Source organism: Scyliorhinus torazame, chromosome 3 (assembly GCF_047496885.1).
Source record: "Scyliorhinus torazame isolate Kashiwa2021f chromosome 3, sScyTor2.1, whole genome shotgun sequence".
NCBI classification, from domain to species: domain Eukaryota; kingdom Metazoa; phylum Chordata; class Chondrichthyes; order Carcharhiniformes; family Scyliorhinidae; genus Scyliorhinus; species Scyliorhinus torazame.
In genome coordinates this window covers 347247493-347271346 of record NC_092709.1, presented here as the reverse complement: position 1 = coordinate 347271346, position 23854 = coordinate 347247493, and the positions used below count along the sequence as shown (strand labels likewise).

The 23854-nt window shown below is 47.1% G+C and overlaps 1 protein-coding gene across 1 annotated transcript in view; it reads left to right on the top strand.

Annotated features, from left to right (window-relative positions):
* dysf (dysferlin, limb girdle muscular dystrophy 2B (autosomal recessive)) overlaps window positions 1-23854 on the top strand; it is a 427787-nt gene that overhangs the window by 84597 nt on the left and 319336 nt on the right. The window contains exons 6-12 of the mRNA XM_072497740.1: window positions 4548-4745; window positions 6489-6640; window positions 14813-14875; window positions 14995-15045; window positions 15125-15155; window positions 19847-19962; window positions 23119-23245. Coding sequence (XP_072353841.1) covers window positions 4548-4745; window positions 6489-6640; window positions 14813-14875; window positions 14995-15045; window positions 15125-15155; window positions 19847-19962; window positions 23119-23245 — 738 coding nt within the window. The remainder of the gene's footprint in view (window positions 1-4547; window positions 4746-6488; window positions 6641-14812; window positions 14876-14994; window positions 15046-15124; window positions 15156-19846; window positions 19963-23118; window positions 23246-23854) is intronic.

Here is a 23854-nt window from a genome sequence, read left to right as displayed (position 1 = left end):
TGGATTTACACCGGATCCCTGCTAACCCCCTGCAGGGCTAGCAACATGTGACCCTTTCACTCCAGTGCAAGTCCACAGTTTTTACAACGGCATGTAGACATAGTCCCAAAAACAGAGAATCCAGCCCAACGTTACAGCTTAATGACCTTTCACCAGAACTTAGAAAAGTTAGTGATGTAATGGGTTGAAACTGAGATGAGGAGAAATTCCTTCAATCAGCGAGTTGTGAATCTTTGGAATTCCCGGTCCTGGAGGGCTCTGGATGCTCAGTTAATGAATATATTCAAGGTTGAGATTGTTTATTTTTGGATACGTATGGGAGTTGAGGGGAATTGGGATAGAGTTGTTGGAGAAAAATTAATCGTGGAGCAGTCTCAGAGAGCTAAAAGGCCTACTCCACCTCTTATTTCCTCTGATGTTCCATTCACCCAATGTCTGTAAAAGTGCGAGCAGATATCATCAGTTTTGCTTCTCCTCTACACTGTGAACCATTAGCACTCCTACCAAGACACAGTTCTGCACTAACAGCACCCTTTACACTTACATGTGTAAGTTGCCACAAAGGCTTATTCACCGTGCTGGACCTCACCTGGGACTGGAGTCACCGTCAGTGTGATCCTCTCAACCTTGCGACTTGTGCTACTGTTTAGTGTGAAGCTGTGCTGGCATTTATTTTGCAGAGCTGGTGACCTAAGGCAGTGTGCCCCTCAACCCCAGGGTGGACAGCGAGAAAGAACGTTGCCTGACCTAGTCTACTGCATCCAGATGTTCCGTTCATGATTCCAGCTGTGCTCACCTCGACAACCCCACATTGACCACTCTGCTTGGCCAAGATAGTGGTCCAAGATTTGTCCTTTACTTTAGAAATTTTAACAAACCAGAATTCGGGTTCTGATGAAGACAGGACATATTGTCAGACACAGTCTAAACTAAGGCCCAATGTTTTGCTCCCTGCCTCCTTCCCACACTCTGCAGATACCATTTGCTTTTTAAATTCATTAATGGGATGTCGGCATTGCTGGCTGGGCCAACATTTATCACTCATCACTGCCCCTTCAACTGTGGGTCTGGAGTTACATAGAGTTTTTACAACACTGAAAGAGGCCCTTCGGCCCAGTGTGACTGGCCACCTAGCACCTGTCTACTCTCATCCCATTTTTCCAGTGCATGTAAGCCAGACTGGTAGATTTGGCAGCCTTCTTCCAAGAGCATTAGTGAACCAGATAGGTGTTCATGAAACTGTTTATTTCCAGATTTTTATTGAATCCGAAGTGCTCTATTTAACATTTCACAGAATTTCATAGAATTTCCAGTGCTGGAGGAGGCCATTTGGCCCATCGAGTCTGCACCGGACCTTGGAAAGAGCACCCTACCCAAGCCCACACCTCCACCCTATCTCCGTAATCCAGTAACCCCACTTAACCTTTCTTGGACACTAAGGGTAATTTAGCATGGCCAATCCACCTAACCCGCACATAGTCATAGATGCCATAGAAGATGGTGTGCCATTCGGCGCATCGAGTCTGCACCGACCCACTTAAGCCCTCACTTCCACCCTATCCCCATAACCCAATGACCCCTCCTAACATTTTTTTTTGGTCAATAAGGGCAATTTATCATGACCAATCCACCTAACCTGCACGTCTTTTGACTGTGGGAGGAACCGGAGCACCCGGAGGAAACCCACGCAGACACGGGGAGAACGTGCAGACTCCGCACAGACAGTGACCCAACGGGGAATCAAACCTGGGACCCTGGCGCTGTGAAGCCACAGTGCTATCCACTATGCTTCCGTGCTGCCCGAATCCACATGGTGGATTTGAAGTCAGGACCCCAGAGTCCTGGGTCTCTCGATCACAAGTCCACCATGCCTCCCCTCCTCAGCTCATTCTGTGAGTAATGAAAGTTGTTTTATATAAGAGCAAACAATAGGCCATTCGTCCCTTCCAGCCTGCTCTGCCATTCGATAAGATCACGGCCGATCGGATTGTGGCCTCAGCTCTACTTTCCTACCTGTCTCCCATAACCTTTGACTCCCTTGTCCATCGGAATTCTGTCTAACCCAGTCTTGAATATATTCAATGACCCAGCCTCCCCTACCCTCTGGGGAAAAGAATTCCATAGACAAACAACCCTCAGAGAGAAAGAAATTCTCCTCAACGCAGTCTGAAAGGGGAGATTCATAAATGTTTAAACTGTGTCCCCCACTTCTAGGTCACCCATGAGAGCAAACATCTTTTAAGAAAGACACATGAACAGATGGGGTATAGAAGGATACAGGCAGTTGGTCTAGATAGGACACGTGATCGGGGCAGGCTTGGAGGGCCGAAGGGCCCGTTCCTGTGTTGTGTGGCTCTTTGCTCTCCTATCCACCCTGTCAAGTCCCCTCAGAATCCGAGATCACCTCTCATTCTTCTGAACCCTAATGGGGAAAAATCCAACTGCTCAACCTTTCCTCTGAAGATAACCCCTTCACCCCAGGATTCAGTCAAGTGAATGAACTGTTTACAGGGCGGTTCTCTCTTTCAGTTTTCCTTCCTCGCTCCAGTAAGCTAACTCAATTTTCCCTTTGACTCAAAAGCCGCAGCATCTCTAATGTCAGCTAACTTTGTAACTGCTGTGTTCCAAAAACAAATAAGAGTGGCTAAGGTAAATATTGGTCCTTTAGAGGATGAGAAGGAAGATTTAATAATGGGAGATGAGGAAATGGCTGAGGAACTGAACAGGTTTTTTGGGTCGGTCTTCACAATGGAAGACACGAATAACATGCCAGTGACTGATGGAAATGAGGCTATGATAGGTGAGGACCTTGAGAGGATTGTTATCACCAAGGAGGTAGTGATGGGCAAGCTAATGGGGCTAAAGGTAGACAAGTCTCCTGGCTCTGATGGAATGCATCCCAGAGTGCTAAAAGAGATGGCTAGGGAAATTGGAAATGCACGAGTGATAATTTACCAAAATTCACTAGACTCTGGGTTGGTCCCGGCGGATTGGAAATTAGCAAACGTGACACCACTGTTTAAAAAAGGAGGTAGGCAGAAAGTGGGTAATTATAGGCCAGTTAGCTTAACTTCGGGAGGAGGGAAGATGCTGGAATCTATCATCAAGGAAGAAATAGCGAGGCATCTGGATGGAAATTGTCCCATTGGGCAGACGCAGCATGGGTTCATAAAGGGCAGGTCGTGCCTAACTAATTTAGTGGAATTTTCTGAGGCCATTACCAGTGCGGTAGATAATGGGGAGCAAATGGATGTGGTATATCTGGATTTCCAGAAAGCTTTTGACAAGGTGCCACACAAAAGGTTGCTGCATAAGATAAAGATGCATGGCATTAAGGGGAAAGTAGTAGCATGGATAGAGGATTGGTTAATTAATAGAAAGCAAAGAGTGGGTATTAATGGGTGTTTCTCTGGTTGGCAATCAGTAGCTAGTGGTGTCCCTCAGGGACCAGTGTTGGGCCCACAATTGTTCACAATTTACACAGATGATTTGGAGTTGGGGACCAAGTGCAATGTGTCAAGTTTGCAGATGACACTAAGGTGAGTGGTAAAGCAAAAAGTGCAGAGGATACCGGAAGTCTGCAGAGGGATTTGGATAGGTTAAGTGAATGGGCTAGGGTCTGGCAGATGGAATACAATGTTGACAAATGTGAGATTATCCATTTTGGTAGGAATAACAGCAAAAGAGATTATTATTTAAATGATAAAATATTAAAACATGCTGCTGTGCAGAGAGTCCTGGGTGTGCTAGTGCATGAGTCACAAAAAGTTGGTTTACAGGTGCAACAGGTGATTAAGAAGGCAAATAGAATTTTGTCCTTCATTGCTAGAGGGATGGAGTTTAAGACTAGGGAGGTTATGCTGCAATTGTATAAGGTGTTAGTGAGGCCACACCTGGAGTATTGTGTTCAGTTTTGGTCTCCTTACCTGAGACAGGATGTACTGGCACTGGAGGGTGTGCAGAGGAGATTCACTAGGTTAATCCCAGAGCTGAAGGGGTTGGATTACGAGGAGAAGTTGAGTAGACTGGGACTGTACTCGTTGGAATTTAGAAGGATGTGGGAGGATCTTATAGAAACATATAAAATTATGAAGGGAATAGATAGGATAGATGCGGGCAGGTTGTTTCCACTGGCGGGTGAAAGCAGAACTAGGGGGCAAAGCCTCAAAATAAGGGGAAGTAGATTTAGGACTGAGTTTAGGAGGAACTTCTTCACCCAAAGGGTTGTGAATCTATGGAATTCCTTGCCCAGTGATGCAGTTGAGGCTCCTTCATTCACTGTTTTTAAGATAAAGATAGATAGTTTTTTGAAGAATAAAGGGATTAAGGGGTATGGTGTTCGGGCCGGAAAGTGGAGCTGAGTCAAAAAAAGATCAGCCATGATCTCATTGAATGGCGGAGCAGGCTCGAAGGGCCAGATGGCCTACTCCTGCTCCTAGTTCTTATGTTCTTATGTTTTCCCCCCACTTAACCCTCGAGCCCTCACCTACATCCAGTCGATCACCAACAGCATCTTCCAGGCTGATGTTTTTCATTTGCTCCCGCAGACACTGGTGGCGAGGGGGAGGAGGACACAGAAGATCCGCTGGGCACAGGCGATGAGGCCGAGCCTTCGTCGGGAGTACCTGGCACTGAGCCACCTGCAATGCCAAGGAAACCGTCGACCAACGTGCTCCATGGCATCAAGAAAAGGAAACGGCCTACCAAAGTTCTGCTTCCAAACAAGCCACAGGACTTCCAGGAAAGTTATCTTTGGGGTTGAAGGCTCGGGGCGAAGGCCTTGTTTCAAAGAGGCAGGGGTGAAATTGGTTGTGGGCGACGGTGTTAAAGGATGGATAAAGAACCCCAACTCATTCTCTTATCCGCTGAAGTGAATCTTACTCTGCTGGTCATGCCCCCTGGAGAGATTTTAACGAAAGTCTTGTTACTTGAAACCCTTTCATTGGAAAAGTTAAATAATTGAATGTTTTTTTAATTCATTCATGGGATGTTGGGTGTTATGACCCCCTTGGGGCCAAGGACTGAGCTCCATTCGATTTCCCCCTTGCACAGCTGAGTATGAATTCCCCCTTGTAATTGGGGCGGGGTTTACCCTGAAAAGGGGGAAACTGCTCTGGATATAAACCCTGACCTGGGTGCAGGTCAGGCAGGGTGGCCCCTTCAGGAAGAGCAGTTGTACTTTTGTTATTTTGTGTATAGTGTAATAAACCAGTCGTTCATTTCTACCCTATCGTGTGTTCCTGTTGTCTCTCCCGTTTGGGTTCCACATGGGTGTCACTGGCAAGTCCAGCATTTGTTGCCCATCCCTATCACTAATCACCCTTGGACAGAATGTCTTGCTCAGCCATTGCAGAGGGCAGTAAAAGTCAACCACATTGCTGTGGGTCTGGAGTCACATGTCGGCCAGACCTGGTCAGGCTGGAAAATGTCCTTCCCTGAAGGATAATGCTGAAGCATTAATAGATGTAGCTCGTTAGTGAGCTTGTCTTTTGAATGTTTCTGCAAATTACTCATACATCCGCTCATGCCTGACTGTCTGATCCCAGTCCTATCCTTTGATCACAGTACTGCCTTTGACCACATTCCTGCTCTTTGACCCAAGTCCTGCTATTTGACCCCAGTCCCACTCTTTGACCCCAGTCCTGCCCTTTGACCAGTGTATGTATGCCAATCTTGCTGATTTGACCCAATGACCTCTTAATTGATCAGTTATATGAAAGACACTATATCAATACGAGTAATAATTAGACATGAGCCAACCTTCATAGGCCAGTATTAGCATAGTTAGGTGGTTGTTTTTGACCAGCAGAGACATGCTGGGCCGAAGGGCCTTTTCTGTGCTGCAGACTTCTATGAATCTATAGCCAAGCTGTCAAAACAATCTATCATCCAAGTGCTCTTTTACTCTGTCCATGAAAAGTATAATTCAGGGCGATGATGAAGGAGTGGTGATAGGAGGGTGGGAACTAATTGACGAGCACAGTCACGGGAATGATGGGCCAAGTGGTCTTCTTCGGTGACGTTTGAGTCCACATTCCAACTCAATTCCCAAAACTGGTGTTACACCCATGGGATTCACTCATGTCCGTGAGGGAAGGAAATCTGCCGTCCTTACCTGGTCTGGCCTCCATGTGACTCCAGACCCTCAGCAATTTGGTTGACTCTTAAGTGCCCTCTGAAATGGCTGAGTGAGCCTCTCAGTTCAAGGGAAATTTGAGTTGGGCCAGAAATGCTGAGCCCTTGCCATGAACACCCATGTTTCGCGAAAGAATGAGGGGAAAAAAAATCTTTTGTGTGTTCCTTCTTTCCCTTTTTGAATCAGAAATTAGGAATTGAACCGATAATTTATTTTGCCTTGTTTGGATATCTGTCTGATTGCAGAAGGCCCAATATTGGCTCATTGCCCGTGGCCCAGGTGTCACTCTGCACGGCAGCAATCCTGTGGCGGCCATGTCCTCATGACTATCTTTCCCAGCCGGAATGCGTAGTTACCAAATTCTTCTGTTTCCAGGTCAGAGTGTGTGTGGTTGAAGCCCGCCAGCTCCCCGGTATCAACATCAGGCCAGTTGTTAAAGTTACGGTTGCTGGGCAAACGAAGACAACACGGATTCGCAAGGGCAATAACCCATTCTTTGATGAGGTAAGGCGCAGTCTCCTTTCCCTCATACGATGGAGTGGACCAAACCCGTTTGGATAATAATGATTAATTGAGTCCTTTCTCTTCATTGACCATCGAAAGGAAGAAGACGGTGGGTGACATTTACCTTGAGATCATTTACCTTGACATTGAGGTCAACGTTTTCAGATGATGACTTCTGGCTCTATTTTTTTTTTGGATGGCAACTATTGATGATGCTTCGAATCCTATTTACACTTCCAATTGCCCATTTTTAAAATGTCTTTGTTTGTCGTATTATTATCTCATTTTCCCCTTGCACCATCGTCCCTTTTGACATATCTTGTTTGCCTTCCACCTCATCCCAGATCTTTTCTTTTGTTATTTTCCCCCTCCAGGCTCATGGCCTACTGCCTGAAGCAAGATCGTGCTACCCACTGGTCCTTGGCAGAGAACTAATTCACTCCTTTTATCTCCTGAAACTCTTGACATACTCTGCTCACGCCCTCCTTTCCACACAAAAACCCGACGCTCACAGTCTGACGTTACCACTTACACCATCCAGCCAGGAGCTGGCCCATCTTGCAGAACACATTACACAGTCAAATCTGTATTACTGGAAGGTGAAAACATTGCTGTACAGTTGCACTAGTTACGTGATAGTGAAGCAGAAACCAAACTTGGTGTGATCAAATCCCACAGGGAGTTTTGAAGCGGGAGAGCGGCAAAGGCTGGAATAGGGAAAGCATGAGGAAAGGATGACAAGCTGTGCTAAATCAAATAGCACAATGTTCTTCAAACATATCAATGGTAAAAGATTAGTGAAGGACAGAGTGGGGCCCATAAGGGACAAGCAGGGTAAACGGCTCACTGAAGTGCATGGTATGGCAGTGGTACTAAATGAGCACTTTGCTTCTGTCTTTACCAAATTCGAAGATGGTAACAATGGCAAGGTTGAAAATGTGGGTGTTGAGCAGTATAGTGAGAGATGAAGAAAAGGTGCTAAAAAGGCTGGCAACACTCCAGGTGGAGAGGTCGCCAGGCCCAGATGGAATGCATCCTCGATTGCTGAGAAATGTAAGGGAGCATATTGCGGAGTTGTTGACAGAAATTTCCAGGCCTCTCTGGACACAGGATTAGTTCCGGGGGACTGGGGGATTGCAAATGTGACAGCGTTGTTCAAGAAAGGGGCAGAGGATAACCCAGGAAACTGCAGACCTGGATGAGATACGGGATGAGATAAGTATACACTTAGGAAAATTAAGTTAATATTAGGTAATCAAGGGCAGGTCATGTCTGACAAAGTTAATTGAGTTGTTTGACGAGGTGACACAGGCTGTGGATGAGGGTAGTGCCGTGGATGTTGTATATTTGGATTTTCAGAAAGCATTTGATACGGTGCCACATGGCAGGTTGGTTAGCAAATTCAAAATGTTTGGGACTGATGGGTCCTTGGCAGCGAGGATTGGAAGTTGGTTGAGAGATAGGAAACTGAGGGTAGGTATCGATGGGCATTTCTCAGACTGGAGATGAGTTGAAAGTGGTGTTCCCCAGGGTTCACTGTTGTGATCCTTGCTTTTCCTGATTTATATAAACGATTTAGAGGTGGGTGTTGAGGGCAAAATCTCTAAATTTGCAGATGATACTAAGCTTGGGAGAATAGTGAATTGTGAGGATGATGCTGAGCGACATTAGAGGGACATTGACAAGTCGGCAAAATGGGCAGACACCTGGCAGATGAACTTCAATGTAGAGAAATGTGAGGTCATGCGTTTTGGTAGAAGGAACACGGGGAGACAATCGAGGCTCAATGGTACAGGAGGGGAGTACAGGAGCAGAGGAACCTAGGGGTTCAAGTGCATCATTCTCTGAAGGTGGCCAGGCAAGTTGAAACAGTTGTTAAGAGGGTTGATAGCATCCTTGGGTTTATAAATAGAGGCATAGAATATAAAAGCAAGGAAGTGATGCTACACCTCGACAAATCATTGGTCAGACCACATTTGGAGTATTGTGTTCAGTTCTGGGCACCTTATTTAAGGAAGGATGTTAAATCCCTGGAGAGAGTGCGGAGGAGATTTACTGGAATGATACCAGGAATGAGGAATTTTAGATACAAGGAACGATTGGAGAAATTGGGCTTGTTCTCCTTGGAGCAGAGAAGGTTAAGAGGCAACCTTATTGAGGTGTTCGAAATTCTGAACAATTTTGACAGGGATAAAGAAGGATATTCTGTTTCCACTAGTTGGTATGTCAGCGACTAAGGGGGCACAATTTCAAGATGGTCAGTAAGAGAGCTCGGAGTGCGATGAGGAGAAACTTCTTTACTCAGAGAGTTGTTGGGGTTGGGAATGCGCTGCCTGGGAGAGCGGTGGAGGTGGATCCCATAGGAGGTTTCAGAAGAGAGCTGGATATATATTTGAAACTGATGAATTTAGAAGGCGACAGAAGTAGGGCTGGGGAATGGACTAGCTAGTTTGCTCTTTTGGGAGCCGGTGCAGTCACAATGGCCACATGGCCTCCTTCTGTGCCGTAAATAACAAAATAACTTCAATAATATGCCAATTATAAAAAAAAATTCTCAGGAACTGGGGATCGGTGCTATGGGGGAGGAGGTGGGGTAGAGGTATTGTCATTGGATAAGATCCAGGTTCCACTGCAGATCGTGAAATTTGAATTCAATGAAAGTCCGTAAGTAAAAGTCCAATGATGACCATGAAACCATTATCGATTGTTGTAATCCTACAATCAGAATTTAGAGAGTTAGGAGATAAGTTAAAAAGTAGGACCTCAAAAGTATTAATCTCAGGATTGCTAGGACAGTCAGGGTAGAAATTCAAGAATAGTCAGAATGAATGCATGTCTTGAGAAGTGGTGCAGGAGGGAGGGGTTCAGATTCTTGGGACATTGGAACCGGTTCTAGGGGCGGTGGGAACATTACAAATCGGATGGTCTACACCTGGGCAGGGCTGGAACCAATGTCCTCAGGAGTGCTTTTGCTAACACTGTTGGGGAGGTTTTAAACTAATGTGGCAGGGGGATGGGAACCAGATTAGGAAGTTAGAGGTCAGTAAAGAGGCAGCAACTAAAGCCAATAAGGTACTAGATAATAAACTCAATGTGACTAAGGGGAAGAGTAGACAGGGAAGAGATGATGAACGCAAAGGGACAGGTGGTCTGAGGTGCATTTGTTTCAATGCGAGAAGTGTAGCAGGTAAGGCAGATGAATTTAGGGCTTGGATTAGTACCTGGGAATATGATATTATTGGTATTACGGAGACTTGGTTGAGGGAAGGGCAAGATTGGCAACTAAATATCCCAGGGTATAGATGCTTCAGGAGGGATAGAGAGGGAGGTAAAAGGGGTGGAGGAGTTGGATTACTGGTCAGAGATTATATCACAGCTATGATTAATGAGGGCATGATGGAGGATTCGAGCACTGAGGCAATATGGGTAGAGCTAAGAAATAGGAAGGGTGCAGTAACATTGTTGGGAATTTACTACAGGCCTCCCAAAAGCGAGCATGAAGTAGAGGTACAAATATGTAGACAGATTATAGAAAAATGTAGGAGCAATAGGGTGGTCGTGATGGGAGATTTTAACTTCCTCAACATTGAATGGGACTCATGTAGTGTTGGAGGCGTAGATAGAGCAGAATTTGTAAGGAGCGTCCAGGAGATTTTTTTAGAGCAGTATGTAAATAGTCCAACTTGGGAAGGGGCCATACTGGACCTGGTATTGGGGAATGATCCCGGCCAGGTGGTTGAAGTTTCAGTCGGTGATCACTTTGGGAATAGCGATCACAATTCCGTAAGTTTTAGAATACTCATGGACAAAGACGAGAGTGGTCCTAAAGGAAGAGTGCTAAATTGGGGAAAGGCCAAGTGTAACAAAATTCGGCAGGAGCTAGGGAATGTGGATTGGGAGCAGCTGTTTAAGGGTAAATCCACATTTGAAATGTGGGAGTCTTTTAAGGAAAGGTTGATTAGAGTGCAGGACAGACATGTCCCTGTGAAAACGAGGGATAGAAATGGCAAGATTAAGGAACCATGGATGACTGGTGGAATTGTGAGACTAGCTAAGATGAAAAAGGAAGCATACATAAGATCTGGGCGACTTAAAACTGATGAAGCTTTGGAGGAATATCGGGAAAGTAGGACAAATCTCAAACGCGCAAGGAAGAGGGCTAAAACAGGTCATGAAATATCTTTGGCTAACAGGGTTAAGGAAAATCCCAAAGCCTTTTATTCATATATGAAGAGCAAGAGGATAACTAGAGAAAGGATTGGCCCACTCAAAGACAAAAGAGGGAATTTATGTGTGGAGTCAGAGGAAATGGGTGAGATTCTTAATGAGTGCTTTGCATCTGTATTCACCAAGGAGAGGGACATGACGGATGTGAGGCTAAGGATGGATGTTTAAATATTCTTGGTCAAGTCGGCATAAGGAAGGAGGAAGTTTTGGGTATTCTAAAAGGCATTAAGGTGGACAAGTCCCCAGGTCCAGATGGGATCTATCCCAGGTTCTTGAGGGAAGCGAGGGACGAAATAGCTGGGGCCTTAACAGATATCTTTGCAGCATCCTTGAGCACGGGTGAGGTCCCGGAGGACTGGAGAATTGCTAATGTTGTCCCTTTGTTTAAGAATGGTAGCAGGGATAATCCAGGGAATTATAGCCCTGTGAGTTTGACGTCAGTGGTAGGCAAACATAGAACACAGAACATAGAGCATTACAGCGCAGTACAGGCCCTTCGGCCCTCGATGTTGCGCCGACCTGTGAAACCACTCGAAAGCCCATCTACACTATTCCCTTATCGTCCATATGTCTATCCAATGACCATTTGAATGTCCTTAGTGTTGGCGAGTCCACTACTATTGCAGGCAGGGCATTCCACGCCCTTACTACTCTCTGAGTAAAGAACCTACCTCTGACATCTGTCTTATATCTATCTCCCCTCAATTTAAAGGTATGTCCCCTCGTGCTAGACATCACCATCCGAGGAAAAAGGCTCTCACTGTCCACCCTATCCAATCCTCTGATCATCTTGTATGCCTCAATTAAGTCACCTCTTAACCTTCTTCTCTCTAACGAAAACAGCCTCAAGTCCCTCAGCCTTTCCTCATAAGATCTTCCCTCCATACCAGGCAACATTCTGGTAAATCTCCTCTGCACACTTTCCAATGCTTCCACATCCTTCCTATAATGCGGCGACCAGAATTGCACGCAATACTCCAAATGCGGCCGCACCAGAGTGTTGTATAGCTGCAACATGACCTCATGGCTCCTAAACTCAATCCCTCTACCAATAAAAGCTAACACACCGTACGCCTTCTTAACAACCCTCTCAACCTGGGTGGCAACTTTCAGGGATCTATGTACATGGACACCGAGATCTATCTGCTCATCCACACTGCCAAGAATCTTACCATTAGCCCAGTACTCAGTCTTCCTGTTATTCCTTCCAAAATGAATCACCTCACACTTTTCTGCATTAAACTCCATTTGCCACCTCTCAGCCCAGCGCTGCAGCTTATCTATGTCCCTCTGTAACTTGTAACATCCTTCCGCACTGTCCACAACTCCACCGACTTTAGTGTCTGTTGGAGAAGATACTGAGGGATAGGATCTATTCGCATTTGGAAGAAAATAGACTTGTCAGTGATAGGCAGCATGGTTTTGTGCAGGGAAGGTCATGTCTTACAAACCTAATAGAATTTTTTGAGGAAGTGACAAAGTTAATTGATGAGGGAAGGGCTGTAGATGTCATATACATGGACTTCAGTAAGGCGTTTGATAAAGTTTCCCATGGCAGGTTGAAGGGAAAAGTGAAGTCGTATGGGGTTCAGGGTGTACTAGCTAGATGGATAAAGAACTGGCTGGGCAACAGGAGACAGAGAGTAGTGGTGGAAGGGAGTGTCTCAAAATGGAGAAAGGTGACTAGTGGTGTTCCACAGGGATCCATGCTCGGACCACTGTTGTTTGTGATATACATAAATGATCTGGACGAAGGTATAGGTGGTCTGATTAGCAAGTTTGCAGATGATACTAAGATTGGTGGAGTTGTAGGTAGCGAGGAGGACTGTCAGAGAATACAGCAAAATATAGATAGATTGGAGAGTTGGGCAGAGAAATGGCAGATGGAGTTCAATCCAGGCAAATGCAAGGTGATGCATTTTGGAAGATCTAATTCAAGAGCGAACTATACGGTCAATGGAAGAGTCCTGGGGAAAATTGATGTACAGAGAGATCTGGGAGTTCAGGTCCATTGTACCCTGAAGGTGGCAACGCAGGTCGATAGAGTGGTCAAGAAGGCATACAGCATGCTTGCCTTCATCGGACGCGGTATTGAGTACAAAAGTCGGCAGGGCATGTTACAGTTGTATAGGACTTTGGTTAGGCCACATTTGGAATACTGCGTGCAGTTCTGGTCGCCACATTACCAGAAGGATGTGAATGCTTTAGAGAGTGTGCAGAGGAGGTTCACCAGGATGTTGCCTTGTATGGAGGGTGCTAGCTATGAAGAAAGGTTGAGTAGATTAGGATTGTTTTCGTTGGAAAGACGGAGGTTCAGGGGGGACCTGATTGAGGTCTACAAAATGATGAGAGGTATGGATAGGATGGAGAGCAACAAGTTTTTCCAAGAGTGGGGGTGTCAATTACAAGGGGTCACGATTTCAAGGTGAGGGGGGGAAAGTTTAAGGGAGATGTGCGTGGAAAGTTTTTTACGCAGAGGCTGGTGGGTGCCTGGAACACTTTGCCAGCAGAGGTGGTCGAGGCGGGCACGATCGCATCATTTAAGATGCATCTAGACAGATATATGAACGGGCTGGGAACAGAGGGAAGTAGATCCTTGGAAAATAGAAGACGGGTTTAGATAAAGGATCTGGATCGGCGCAGGCTGGGAGGGCCGAAGGGCCTGTTCCTGTGCTGTAACTTTTCTTTGTTCTTTGTTCTAAAAATCCATCTGGTTCACTAATGTCCCTCAGGGAAGGAAATCTGCCGTCTTTACCTGGTCTGGCCTACATGTGACTCCAGACACATGGCAATGTTCTTTGAAATGGTCCAACAAACCACTCAGTCCCAGGGTAATGAGGGATAGGCAATAAATGCTGACCCTGCCAGTGACGCCCACATTCCATGAATGAATAATAAAAAATGCCCATCAGTAGTCATTCAGAGAATGTGATAGTTGGCCAGACACGTGGACCTGTTGCAGTCTGGGCAATGATGGTGCTGCCATTATGGTTAAGCCTTGTGAAATCCGTCATCATTCCACATCTGTTTCAAAACCCTGAAAGTTCAGAACAGCACTGGAAAGGGTGCAGAGGAGATTTACCAGGATGTTGCCTGGGCTGGAGAAGTTATGAAGAGAGATTGGGTAGACTGGGATTGTTTTCCTTGGCGTAGAGGAGACTGAGGGGGGACGTGATTGAGATGTATAAAATTCAGGATCATAGATAGAGTAGACAGGAAAAAACTTTTCCCCTCGGAGGAGGGATCAATGACTAGGGAGTATAGACTTAAAGGAAGGGGATGTGTGGACAAACGTGTTCACCCAGAGGGTGGTGGGCACCTGGAACTACTGCCCGAAAGGGCGGTGGAGGCAGAGACCCTCATAACATGAAAGAAGTATTTAGATGTGCTCTTGCGATGCCAAGGCACACAAGGCTATGGGCCAAGTGCTGGAAAATGGGATTAGAATACCTGTGTGGTTGTTTTTGCCTAGCGCAGACGCAATGGGCTGACGGGCCTTTTCAGTGCTGCGAAGTTCGATGACTTTATCAGGCATTTGATCCAATTCAGTGACCCTGCATTTACCCATCACATGGAAAGATAGTCCCAATCACATTTACCTCCCCTTCACGAATCCAATCGAATCCTGAATGTCAGCAGAGTTTTTGCTTCAACCACAGATCTGGAAGTGGGTTTCACAGCCTCATGACTCTGTACGGATGTGAATGTATTCAAGAACAAATAGTGGTGGGAAAACTCCTTTGCATATCATTTGGATATCATTGGAAGAGTCTGTGTGAGTTACACAGCCTCATGACCTGGGTGCTGCAAGGGAGCTAATGTATTACATGTAACTCCGTTTTGAAGGGATGCTCGCACAAACTTTCCCCTCTGTATGTTCCTGACCAATCATTTGCTTCAAAGACATCACTAAAAATGTCAATTCTTCTCTCTGCCGTCTTACAGACATTTTTCTTCAACTTCTACGATACTCCTGCTGATCTCTTTGATGAGCCGATATTCGTCATGGTGAGTCCCCGAGTGTTTGAAGAGATCACGTGGAGGGAGTTCTTTCCTCTTCTTGACCTTTGCGATGATAATTCTTCCCGCTGAGAGATCTGTCTTTTGATTTTGTTTCCCTCTGGCAGGCGTACAACTCGCACTCCCTACGTATGGACTCGGTGATTGGAGAGTTCAAGGTAAATTAACCGTGGAAGTTCCTGTGAAAATTGGGAAATGTCATTGACTTCAAATTAATCTGTGGTCTTTGTGTTGCAGTTGGATATCGGGGCTGTCTATTCTGAGCCAAGTAAGTCGCTTGCAGAATAACTTGATGGCAAATCATCGTGCATGTCCATCTCTCTCTCCTTCTTCAAATCTACCTCTTTGACCAAGCATTTAATCACCTGTGTGGCCCTTTTCTTTGGTATCAATTTTGTCTGATAATGCTCCTGTGAAGCACCTTGGATCCTTTTACGACATTGCAGTTTTGTGTAAATACCCATTGTCGTTGTTTGTGCTGAGGTAGGAGTTTTGATTTTACGTTTCACGTACCTTCTCCCTTTGGGATGAGCTCGAAGGCAGCCAGAAGCTCGCCCGCGTTTCTGGGGCCTCTTCTGACTGGGTTCCAGGCCCAGCCTGGGGGAAGGCTCCAGGGATGGTCTGCAGATACATCGACCCATAAACTCATCGGCACCCTGAGGGGAGGGGCAAAGGGGAATAAACACAGTCGCCGCCCCCCCCCCTGTCCAACCAGTTCACGCTTAAATTGATTTACTCTGTGTAAGTAACTTTCAAAGGAAATGGGATAAATATTTAAAAAGGGAAATTTACAGGGCTTTCGGGAAAGAGTAGGGAGAGTGAAACTAATGGAATTGCACTTTCAAAGAGCTGGTTTATGCATGATGGACCAGGCCTCAGCCTGATTCTTTGCTGTCTTGCTGGGATAGATATCATCAATGCCAGGCCCCTTCGTCCTTCTAACATCTCACACTCCTGTGCAATACTTTGGGGTATTTTACCATGTTAAAGGCACTGTGTAAATGCATCGTGTAGCTATGCTGTGATGGCTCTCGAAGTGTTTCACAGAATGGTAATGTGATACAGTGCAGACAAAGAGCGTTCAGCCCATCTGCCTGTGCTGGCTCCCACTCTGCTCTCCTCAATGGCAAGTATCAAATTCTCTCTTGGAAGTGGCCTTTCAAAAATCTGTCTAACTCAGCCATGAGCAAATGCAACAAGCCAGCCCCCACTGCTCTCGGGGGGAGAGAATTCAACAGACCAATGATCTTCTGAGAGAAAATAAATTCTCCTCATATCCAACGGAACAGGGTAGGGCCTCTTATTTTTAAACTGTGTCCCCATCTCCCCCACTAGAGGAAACTCCTCCAGGTCTCCACACCATCAATTCCCCTCAGGGTCTTAGATTTCAATAAGATCACCTTTAATTCCTCTGAACTCCAATGGATAAAGGCCCAACTTGTCTGACCTTTGTTCATAAGATGAGCCCCTCATCCCAGGACTGAGTTGAGTGAGCCTTCTCTGAAATTCTGCCAATGCTTTCATTAAATAAGCGGCACCGTAATGAGAAAAGCAGGTGGACGAAAGGGCCTTCTCCAGTTCTGAAGAGGAATCATATTGGTCGCAAAACGTTAACTCTTTCTGTCACCGCGGATGCTGCCGGACCTGTTGAGATTTTCCAGCACCTTTTGTCTTACCAGAGGATATTTTGGGGGCGATTCTCCGAGCCCCGCGCCGGGCCGGAGAATCGGAGCAACCGCGCCCCGACGCCGGCGCGCGATTCTCTGAGGTGCGGAGAATCGGCACCATTTGCGCCGGCGCGTTTAGCGCAGCGCCGGCCGCGGGCCGCCGGAATCGGCGAGGCCGCCGATTCTCCGGCCCGGCCGCTCCGTTCACCCCTGGTCGCTGCCGGCGGGAACTCTGTGGGAATGCTTGGGGGAGCGGCCTGTGGGGAGGGAGGGGGGCTCCCTCACCGGGGGCGGGCCTCCAATGGTGTCTGGCCCGCGATTGGGGCCCACCGATAGGTGGGCCGAACTCTCTGTCGGCGGGCCTCCTTTCCTCCGCCGGCAATGTTATATCCCTGCGCCATTTTTTGCGGGGGCGGCCTGGGGGAGGACGGCCGCTGCGCATGCGCGAGTTGGCGCCTGCCCAACTGCGCATGCGCGGGACCCAAGGCGCCGTATCTTTTACGCGGCGCTGGGTCTCCCATGCTGCGCCGAGGCCCCGCCCCCGCAAATCACGCCACGCCCCTGCCAGCCCCACGGAGGCCCGAGAATGGGGTCTGGGAACGGGCGCCGACGCTGGAGGAAAACACTCCGGTTTTTACTCCAGCGTCGGCACTTAGACTCCCGTTGTGGGGGGGCCTGCCTTGGTCTGCTTTCAAAGCCAGCGACTTAGCCCTGTGCTAAACCAGCCCCTGAAGAGGGTAATGCGGTTAATGTGTTTTAAAAAATTTGTTCATGGGTGACGCCGGCTGTGCCAGCATTTATTGCCCATCCCTAATTGCCTTTGAGGGGGCAATTCAGAATCAACCACATTGTTGTGGGTCTGGGGTTACATGTAGACCAGACCAGGTAGAGTCAGCAGATTTCCTTCTCCAAAGGACATTAGCGAAGCAGATGGGGTTTCCCAACAATCGGCAATGGTTTCACGGTCGGCATTCGGCTTTTCATTCCAGATTTTTAGTGAATTCAAATTTCACAGCTGCGGTGTTGGGATTTGAACCGGGGTCCCCAGAGCATTACTCTGGGTCTCTGGTTTGCTAGTCCAGTAACCACACCACTACGCCACCACCTCCCCTCGCATAGATTTGAAAAAGATGTTGGATAAAGTGTCAAATAAGAGGCTTCCAGCCAAGTTGAAACCCCAATGGAGTCAGCGGGATGGGGGCAGCATGGACATGGAGTGGGCTGAATGGCAAGAAACAGAGCGCGATGTTGTGTTTTGGACTAAGGAAAGGTACACAGTGAGATTCCCCAGGGGTCACTATCAGAACCCCTGCTTTTCCTCATCTATATTAAGGACCTAAATTTGGGTGTGCAGGGACCACTCTCAAAATGTTCAAATTATCCCAAATTTGGGAGTATTGTGAACTGGAGGGGTGATAGTGATAGACTTCGAGAGGCAATAGGCAGGCTGGTAGAATGAATGGATATAAGACCATAAGATATAGGAGCAGAATTAGGCCACTCGGCCCATCGAGTCTGCTCCGCCATTCAATCATGGCTGATATTTTCTCACCCCCATTCTCCTGCCTTCTCCCCAGAACCCCTGATCCCCTTATTAATCAAGAACCTATCTATCTCTGTCTTAAAGACACTCAGTGATTTGGCCTCCACAGCCTTCTGCGGCAAAGAGTTCCACAGATTCACCACCCTCTGGCTGAAGAAATTCCTCCTCATTCTCTGTTTTAAAGGATCGTCCCTTTAGTCTGAGATGGTGTCCTCTGCTTCTAGTTTTTCCTACAGGGGCTGGTTTAGCACAAGGCTTTGAAAGCAGACCAAGGCAGGCCAGCAGCACGGCTCCATTCCCGTATCAGCCTCCCCGGACAGGCGCCGGAATGTGGTGACTAGGGGCTTTTCACAGTAACTTCATTTGAAGCCTACTTGTGACAATAAGCCATTTTCATAGAAGTGGAAACATCCTCTCCACGTCCACTCTATCCAGGCCTCGCAGTGTCTTGTACGTTTCAATAAGATCCCCCCTCATCCTTCTAAACTCCAACGAATACAGAGCCAGAGTCCTCAAACGTTCCTCATACGACAAGTATTTATTATTTTTTTCCTGGCCCTGGCGGGGGACTTGTCCAAGGGGACAAGTGCAGCCTCTCCCCGAGGCCACACTTTCACATCCTTCCTTGCACTGAGGAGGTCCGCTCCATTTTTAAATGGTGCCCCGTTCTCTCAAACCCCCTGGTGCAACCCTCCCAATTCACCTGTTTGAGGGTCCTCAAGTGCCCCCACACCCTACCACATACCAGCAGGGCACTCCTGTGCCCAATCTCTGGTGTGGACAAAATGCCAGCTTGGCCCGGCCAGCCTGACAGTGCCACCTGGATGCACTAGCAGTGCCAGGGTGATGCCCAGGTGGCCTCAGAGGTGCCAGGGTATCACCCTACCCAGAGCCCAGCTTGGGATCTCCGAAGTCCAGTGAAATCTCCGAAATCTACATATGTGGGCGGGATTCTCTGCAATCAGCGCGATGTCCGCCGACCGGCGCCAAAAACGGCGCGAATCAGTCCGGCATCGCGCCGCCCCAAAGGTGCGGAATTCTCCGCATCTTGAGGGGCCGAGCCCTAACCTTGAGGGGCTAGGCCCGCGCCGGACTGATTTCCGCCCCGCCAGCTGGCGGGAAAGGCCTTTGGTGCCCTGCCAGCTGGCACGAAACTGACTTTGCCGTGCGGCGCATGCGCGGGAGCGTCAGCGGCCGCTGACAGCATTCCCGCGCATGCGCAGTGGAGGGGGTCTCTTCTGCCTCCGCCATAGTGGAGACCATGGCGAAGGCGGAAGGGAAACAGTGCCCCCACGGCACAGGCCCGCCCGCGGATCGGTGGGCCCCGATCGCGGGCCAGGCCACCGTGGGGACACCCCCAGATCGCCCCGCGCCCCCCCCAGGACCCCGGAGCCCACCCGCGCCGCCTTGTCCCGCCGGTAAGAGAGGTGGTTTGATTCTCGCCAGCGGGACAGCCATTCCAGCAGCGGGACTGCGGGCTGGAGAATCGCCGGGGGGGGGGCCCGCCAACCGGCGCAGCGTGATTCCCACCCCCGCTGAATATCCGGTGCCGGAGAATTCGGCAACCGGCGGGGGCGGGATTCACGCAGCCCCCGGCGATTCTCCGACCCGGCGGGGGGTTGAGAATCCCGCCCATAGTGTAGATTTAATACAGGGGAGTGTTAAGGGATACATTTTGGTAGGAAGACTGGGAAGAGGCAGGATTAAATAAAGGATACACCTTTTTCATTGGCCTGTTTCATTTTACAGAGCATGCCTTCCTCAGAAAATGGCTCCTTCTCTCCGACCCCGACGACCTGGCTGCTGGAGCCAAAGGTTACCTGAAGGTCAATCTCATCGTGTTGGGGACTGGTGACGAAACTCCCGTGAGTCCAGAATTGCTTTTCAGTCAAATCTCAACCGTTGATTAATCCATCCCAAAGAGCCACATTTACCCAGATTCTAGAAATGTGCTGGCTGTAGTGGCCCAGTTGTTCGGGGACTGGGGCCTCAAGTTTAAGTCCAAGGGGACAAGTTACGGACTGGACTTCAAATAAACCTGATTCCAGAAAATGGGCCTTTCAAAGCTCCTGCGGACTCTTGTATTAGAGGCGAGCGACATGTTTCAGGTAGGAGGTGAAATGCTGCAGACAACTGCAGGGGTGTGAGGAAAAAGGAGGAGAATGGCACTCAGTCATGATGCTCATTCGGAGAGACGGTGCAGACATGATGGGCCGAATGGCCTCCTTCTGCACTATTACTGTTCTGATATTTCGTGATACAATTACAGGTGAGTATAGGTGGAATATTATAGATAAGTATAGGTGGAGTATTATAGAAAATAGGAGCAGGAGGAGGCCATTCGGCCCTTCGAGCCTGCTCCACCATTCTTTATGATCATGGCTGATCATCCAACTCAATAGCCTAATCTCGCTTTCTCCCCATATCCTTTGATCCCCTTTGCCCCAACTGCTGTACCTAACTGCTTCTTAAAAGCATATAATGTTTTGGCCTCAACTACTTCCTGTGGTAGTGAATTCCACAGGCTCACCACTCTCTGAGTGAAGACATTTCTCCTCATCTCTGTCCTAAATGGTCTACCCCGTATCCTCAGACTGTGACCCCTCTGGACACCCCCACCATTGGGAACATCCTTCCTGCATCTACCCTGTCCAGTCCTGTTAGAGTTTTATAGGTTTCTATTAGATCCCTTCTCATTCTTTGAACTCCTGCGAATACAATCCTTACCGATTCGATCTCTCCTCGTACGTCAGTCCCGCCATCCCAGGTATCAGTCCGCTAAACCTTCACTGTTCTTCCTCTACAGCTAGAATATCCTTCCTCAGATAAGAAGACCAAAACTGCACATATATATCCAGGTGTGGCCTCACCAAGGCCCTGTATGATTGAAGCAAAACCTCGCACAATTGTCTTCTTTATGCCTGCTCTACCTGCATGCTTATCTCCAGTGACTGGTGTATGAGGACACCCAGGTCTCGTTACACATTCCCCTCTCCTAATTTCTGGCCATTCAGATAATAGTCTGCCTTCCCGTTTTTGCAATAAAAGTGGATGACCTCGCATTTATCCAAATTATATTGCATCTGCTATTCATTTACCCACTCACTCAACTTGTCCAAATCACATTGAAGGATCTCTGTATCCTCCTCACAGCTCATCCTCCCACACAACTTGGTGTCATCTGCAAATTTTGAGATAATACATTTTGTTCCCTCATTTAAATTTTGAATGTATATTGTGAATAGCTGGTGTCCTAGCACCAATCCTTGCTATGCACCATTGTCACAGCCTACCAATTGTAATAAAGATCAGTTAATTCCTACTCTTTGTTTCCTGTCTGCCAACCAGTTTTCTATCCACCTCAATACACGACTCCTAATTCCATGTGGTTTAATTTTATGCACTAATCTCTGATGCGGGACTTTGCGAAAAGTCTTCTGAAAGTCCAAATAAACCACATCTACTTGCTCCCCCTTATCAACTCTACTAGTTACATCCTTGAAGAATGCCAGCAGATTTGTCAAGCATGATTTCCCCTTCATGCTGACTCTGTCCGATCCTGTCACTGTTTTCCATGTGCTCTGCTATAAAACCTTTAATAATGGATTCTTGAATTTACCCCACTGCCGGCATTAAGCTCACTGGTCTATAATTCCCTGTTTTCTCACTACCACCCTTTTTAAATAGTGGAGTTATATTAGCTACCCTCAAATCTGTAGGAACTGTTGCGGAGTCTATAGAATCCTGGAAGATGACTGCCAATAGAGCCACTATTTCTATAGCCACTTCCTCAAGTACTCTGAGATGTAGATTATCAGGCCCTGGGGAATTATCAGTCTTCAATCCCATCAATTTCCCCATTATAGGTAAGCATAGCTGGAGTATTACAGATGATTATTGGTGCAGTATTATGGATGAATATAGGTGGAGTACGAGAGACGAGTATAGGTGGAGTATTACAGACGGGTACAGGTGGAGTATTACAGATGAGTATAGATGGAGAATTGTAGATGAGTGTAGATGGAGTATTATAGATGAGTATAGGTCGAGTATTATAGATGAGTATAGATGGAGTATTACAGATGAGTATAGCTGGAGTATTATAGATGAGTATAGCTGGAGTATTATAGACGAGTATAGCTGGAGTATTATAGATGAGTATAGCTGGAGTATTATAGACGAGTATAGCTGGAGTATTATAGACGAGTATAGCTGGAGTATTACAGATGAGTATAGGTGGAGTACAATAGATGAGTATAGCTGGAGTATTATACATGATTATAGGTGGAGTAGTACAGACACGATAAGTGGAATATTATGGATGTGTAGAGTATTTTCGATGAGTATAGATAGAGTATTATAGATGAGTATAGGTCGAGTATTATAGATGAGTATAGATAGAGTATTATAGATGAGTCTAGATGGAGTATTACAGATGATTATAGGTGGAGTATTATAGACGAGTATAGGTGGAGTATTACAGAGCAGTATAGGGGGAGTATTATAGAGGGCTACACATGATATGATAAATGGTCCGTGATGATAGGTTGCAGGAACAGGTGAAGTGATATGAATGGGTCGAGGTACAATTTTAGTTGAAGTTTTTACAATATAGATCAATGGTTTGGGAGGAGGAACTGAACGCACGGTAGCTAAATTTGCCAATGCTACTAATATAGTTAGGAAGGCAGGTAAAGAGACTACAAATGGATGTAGATAGATTAACTGAATGAGAAAACTAGGAAGATGGAGGAGTATCATGTGGGACATTGTGAACTTGTCCACTTTGGTAGGAAGAATAGAAAAGCAGTATACTGTTTAAATAGAGAGAGAGTGCAGAACTCGGAGATACAGAGGGATCTGGGTGTCCTGGTACAAGATTCACAAAACATTAGTCTGCAGGTACAGCAAGTGTTTCGGAAGGTAAATGGACTGTTGGTGTTGTACGTGTTACAGAGAGGTAGGTGTGATGAGTTACAGACATACACAAATTCTAAAACAGTAAATTCCTTCTATTACAGATGGAGAAAAAAGATAGTTCTGAAGATAAAGAGGACATTGAGGGGAACTTGCTGCGACCCAGTGGAGTTTCACTGCGAGGGGCCTATTTCACACTGAAGGTTTACAGGGCCGAGGATCTCCCACAAAGTATGTGTTATATCTTCCTCATGAGAAACTCGTGGACCACGAGCTGGAAATCTCACAGTGCAGTCTAATGAAGAATGTTCTTTTTCTTGTTGGTTAGCTAAGCAACCAATATACCTCATCTGGTGACCGAAAGCTTTGCTGTGAGAGCCATCTCACATTTACTGGAACTGCTGCAGTTCTGGATTCCCCTGGTTATGGCATACTCCCAATGGAGAACATCTTCCTATTCTGGGAGTGTTCGATGGGGACAGTGTAGAGGAAGCTTTACTCTGCATCTAACCCTATGCTGTACCAGTCTTGGGAGTGTTTGATGGGACAGTGTAGAGGGAGCTTTACTCTGTATCTAACCCTATGCTGTACCAGTCTTGGGAGTGTTTGATGGGACAGTGTAGAGGGAGCTTTACTCTGTATCTAACCCCGTGCTGAACCTGTCCTGGGAGTGTTTGATGGGATAGTGGAGAGGGAGCTTTACTCAGTATCTAACCCCGTGCTGTACCTGTCCTGGGAGTGTTTGATGGGACAGTGTAGAGGGAGCTTTACTCTGTATCTAACCCCATGCTGTACCTGTCCTGGGAGTGTTTGACGGGACAGTGTAGAGTGAGCTTTACT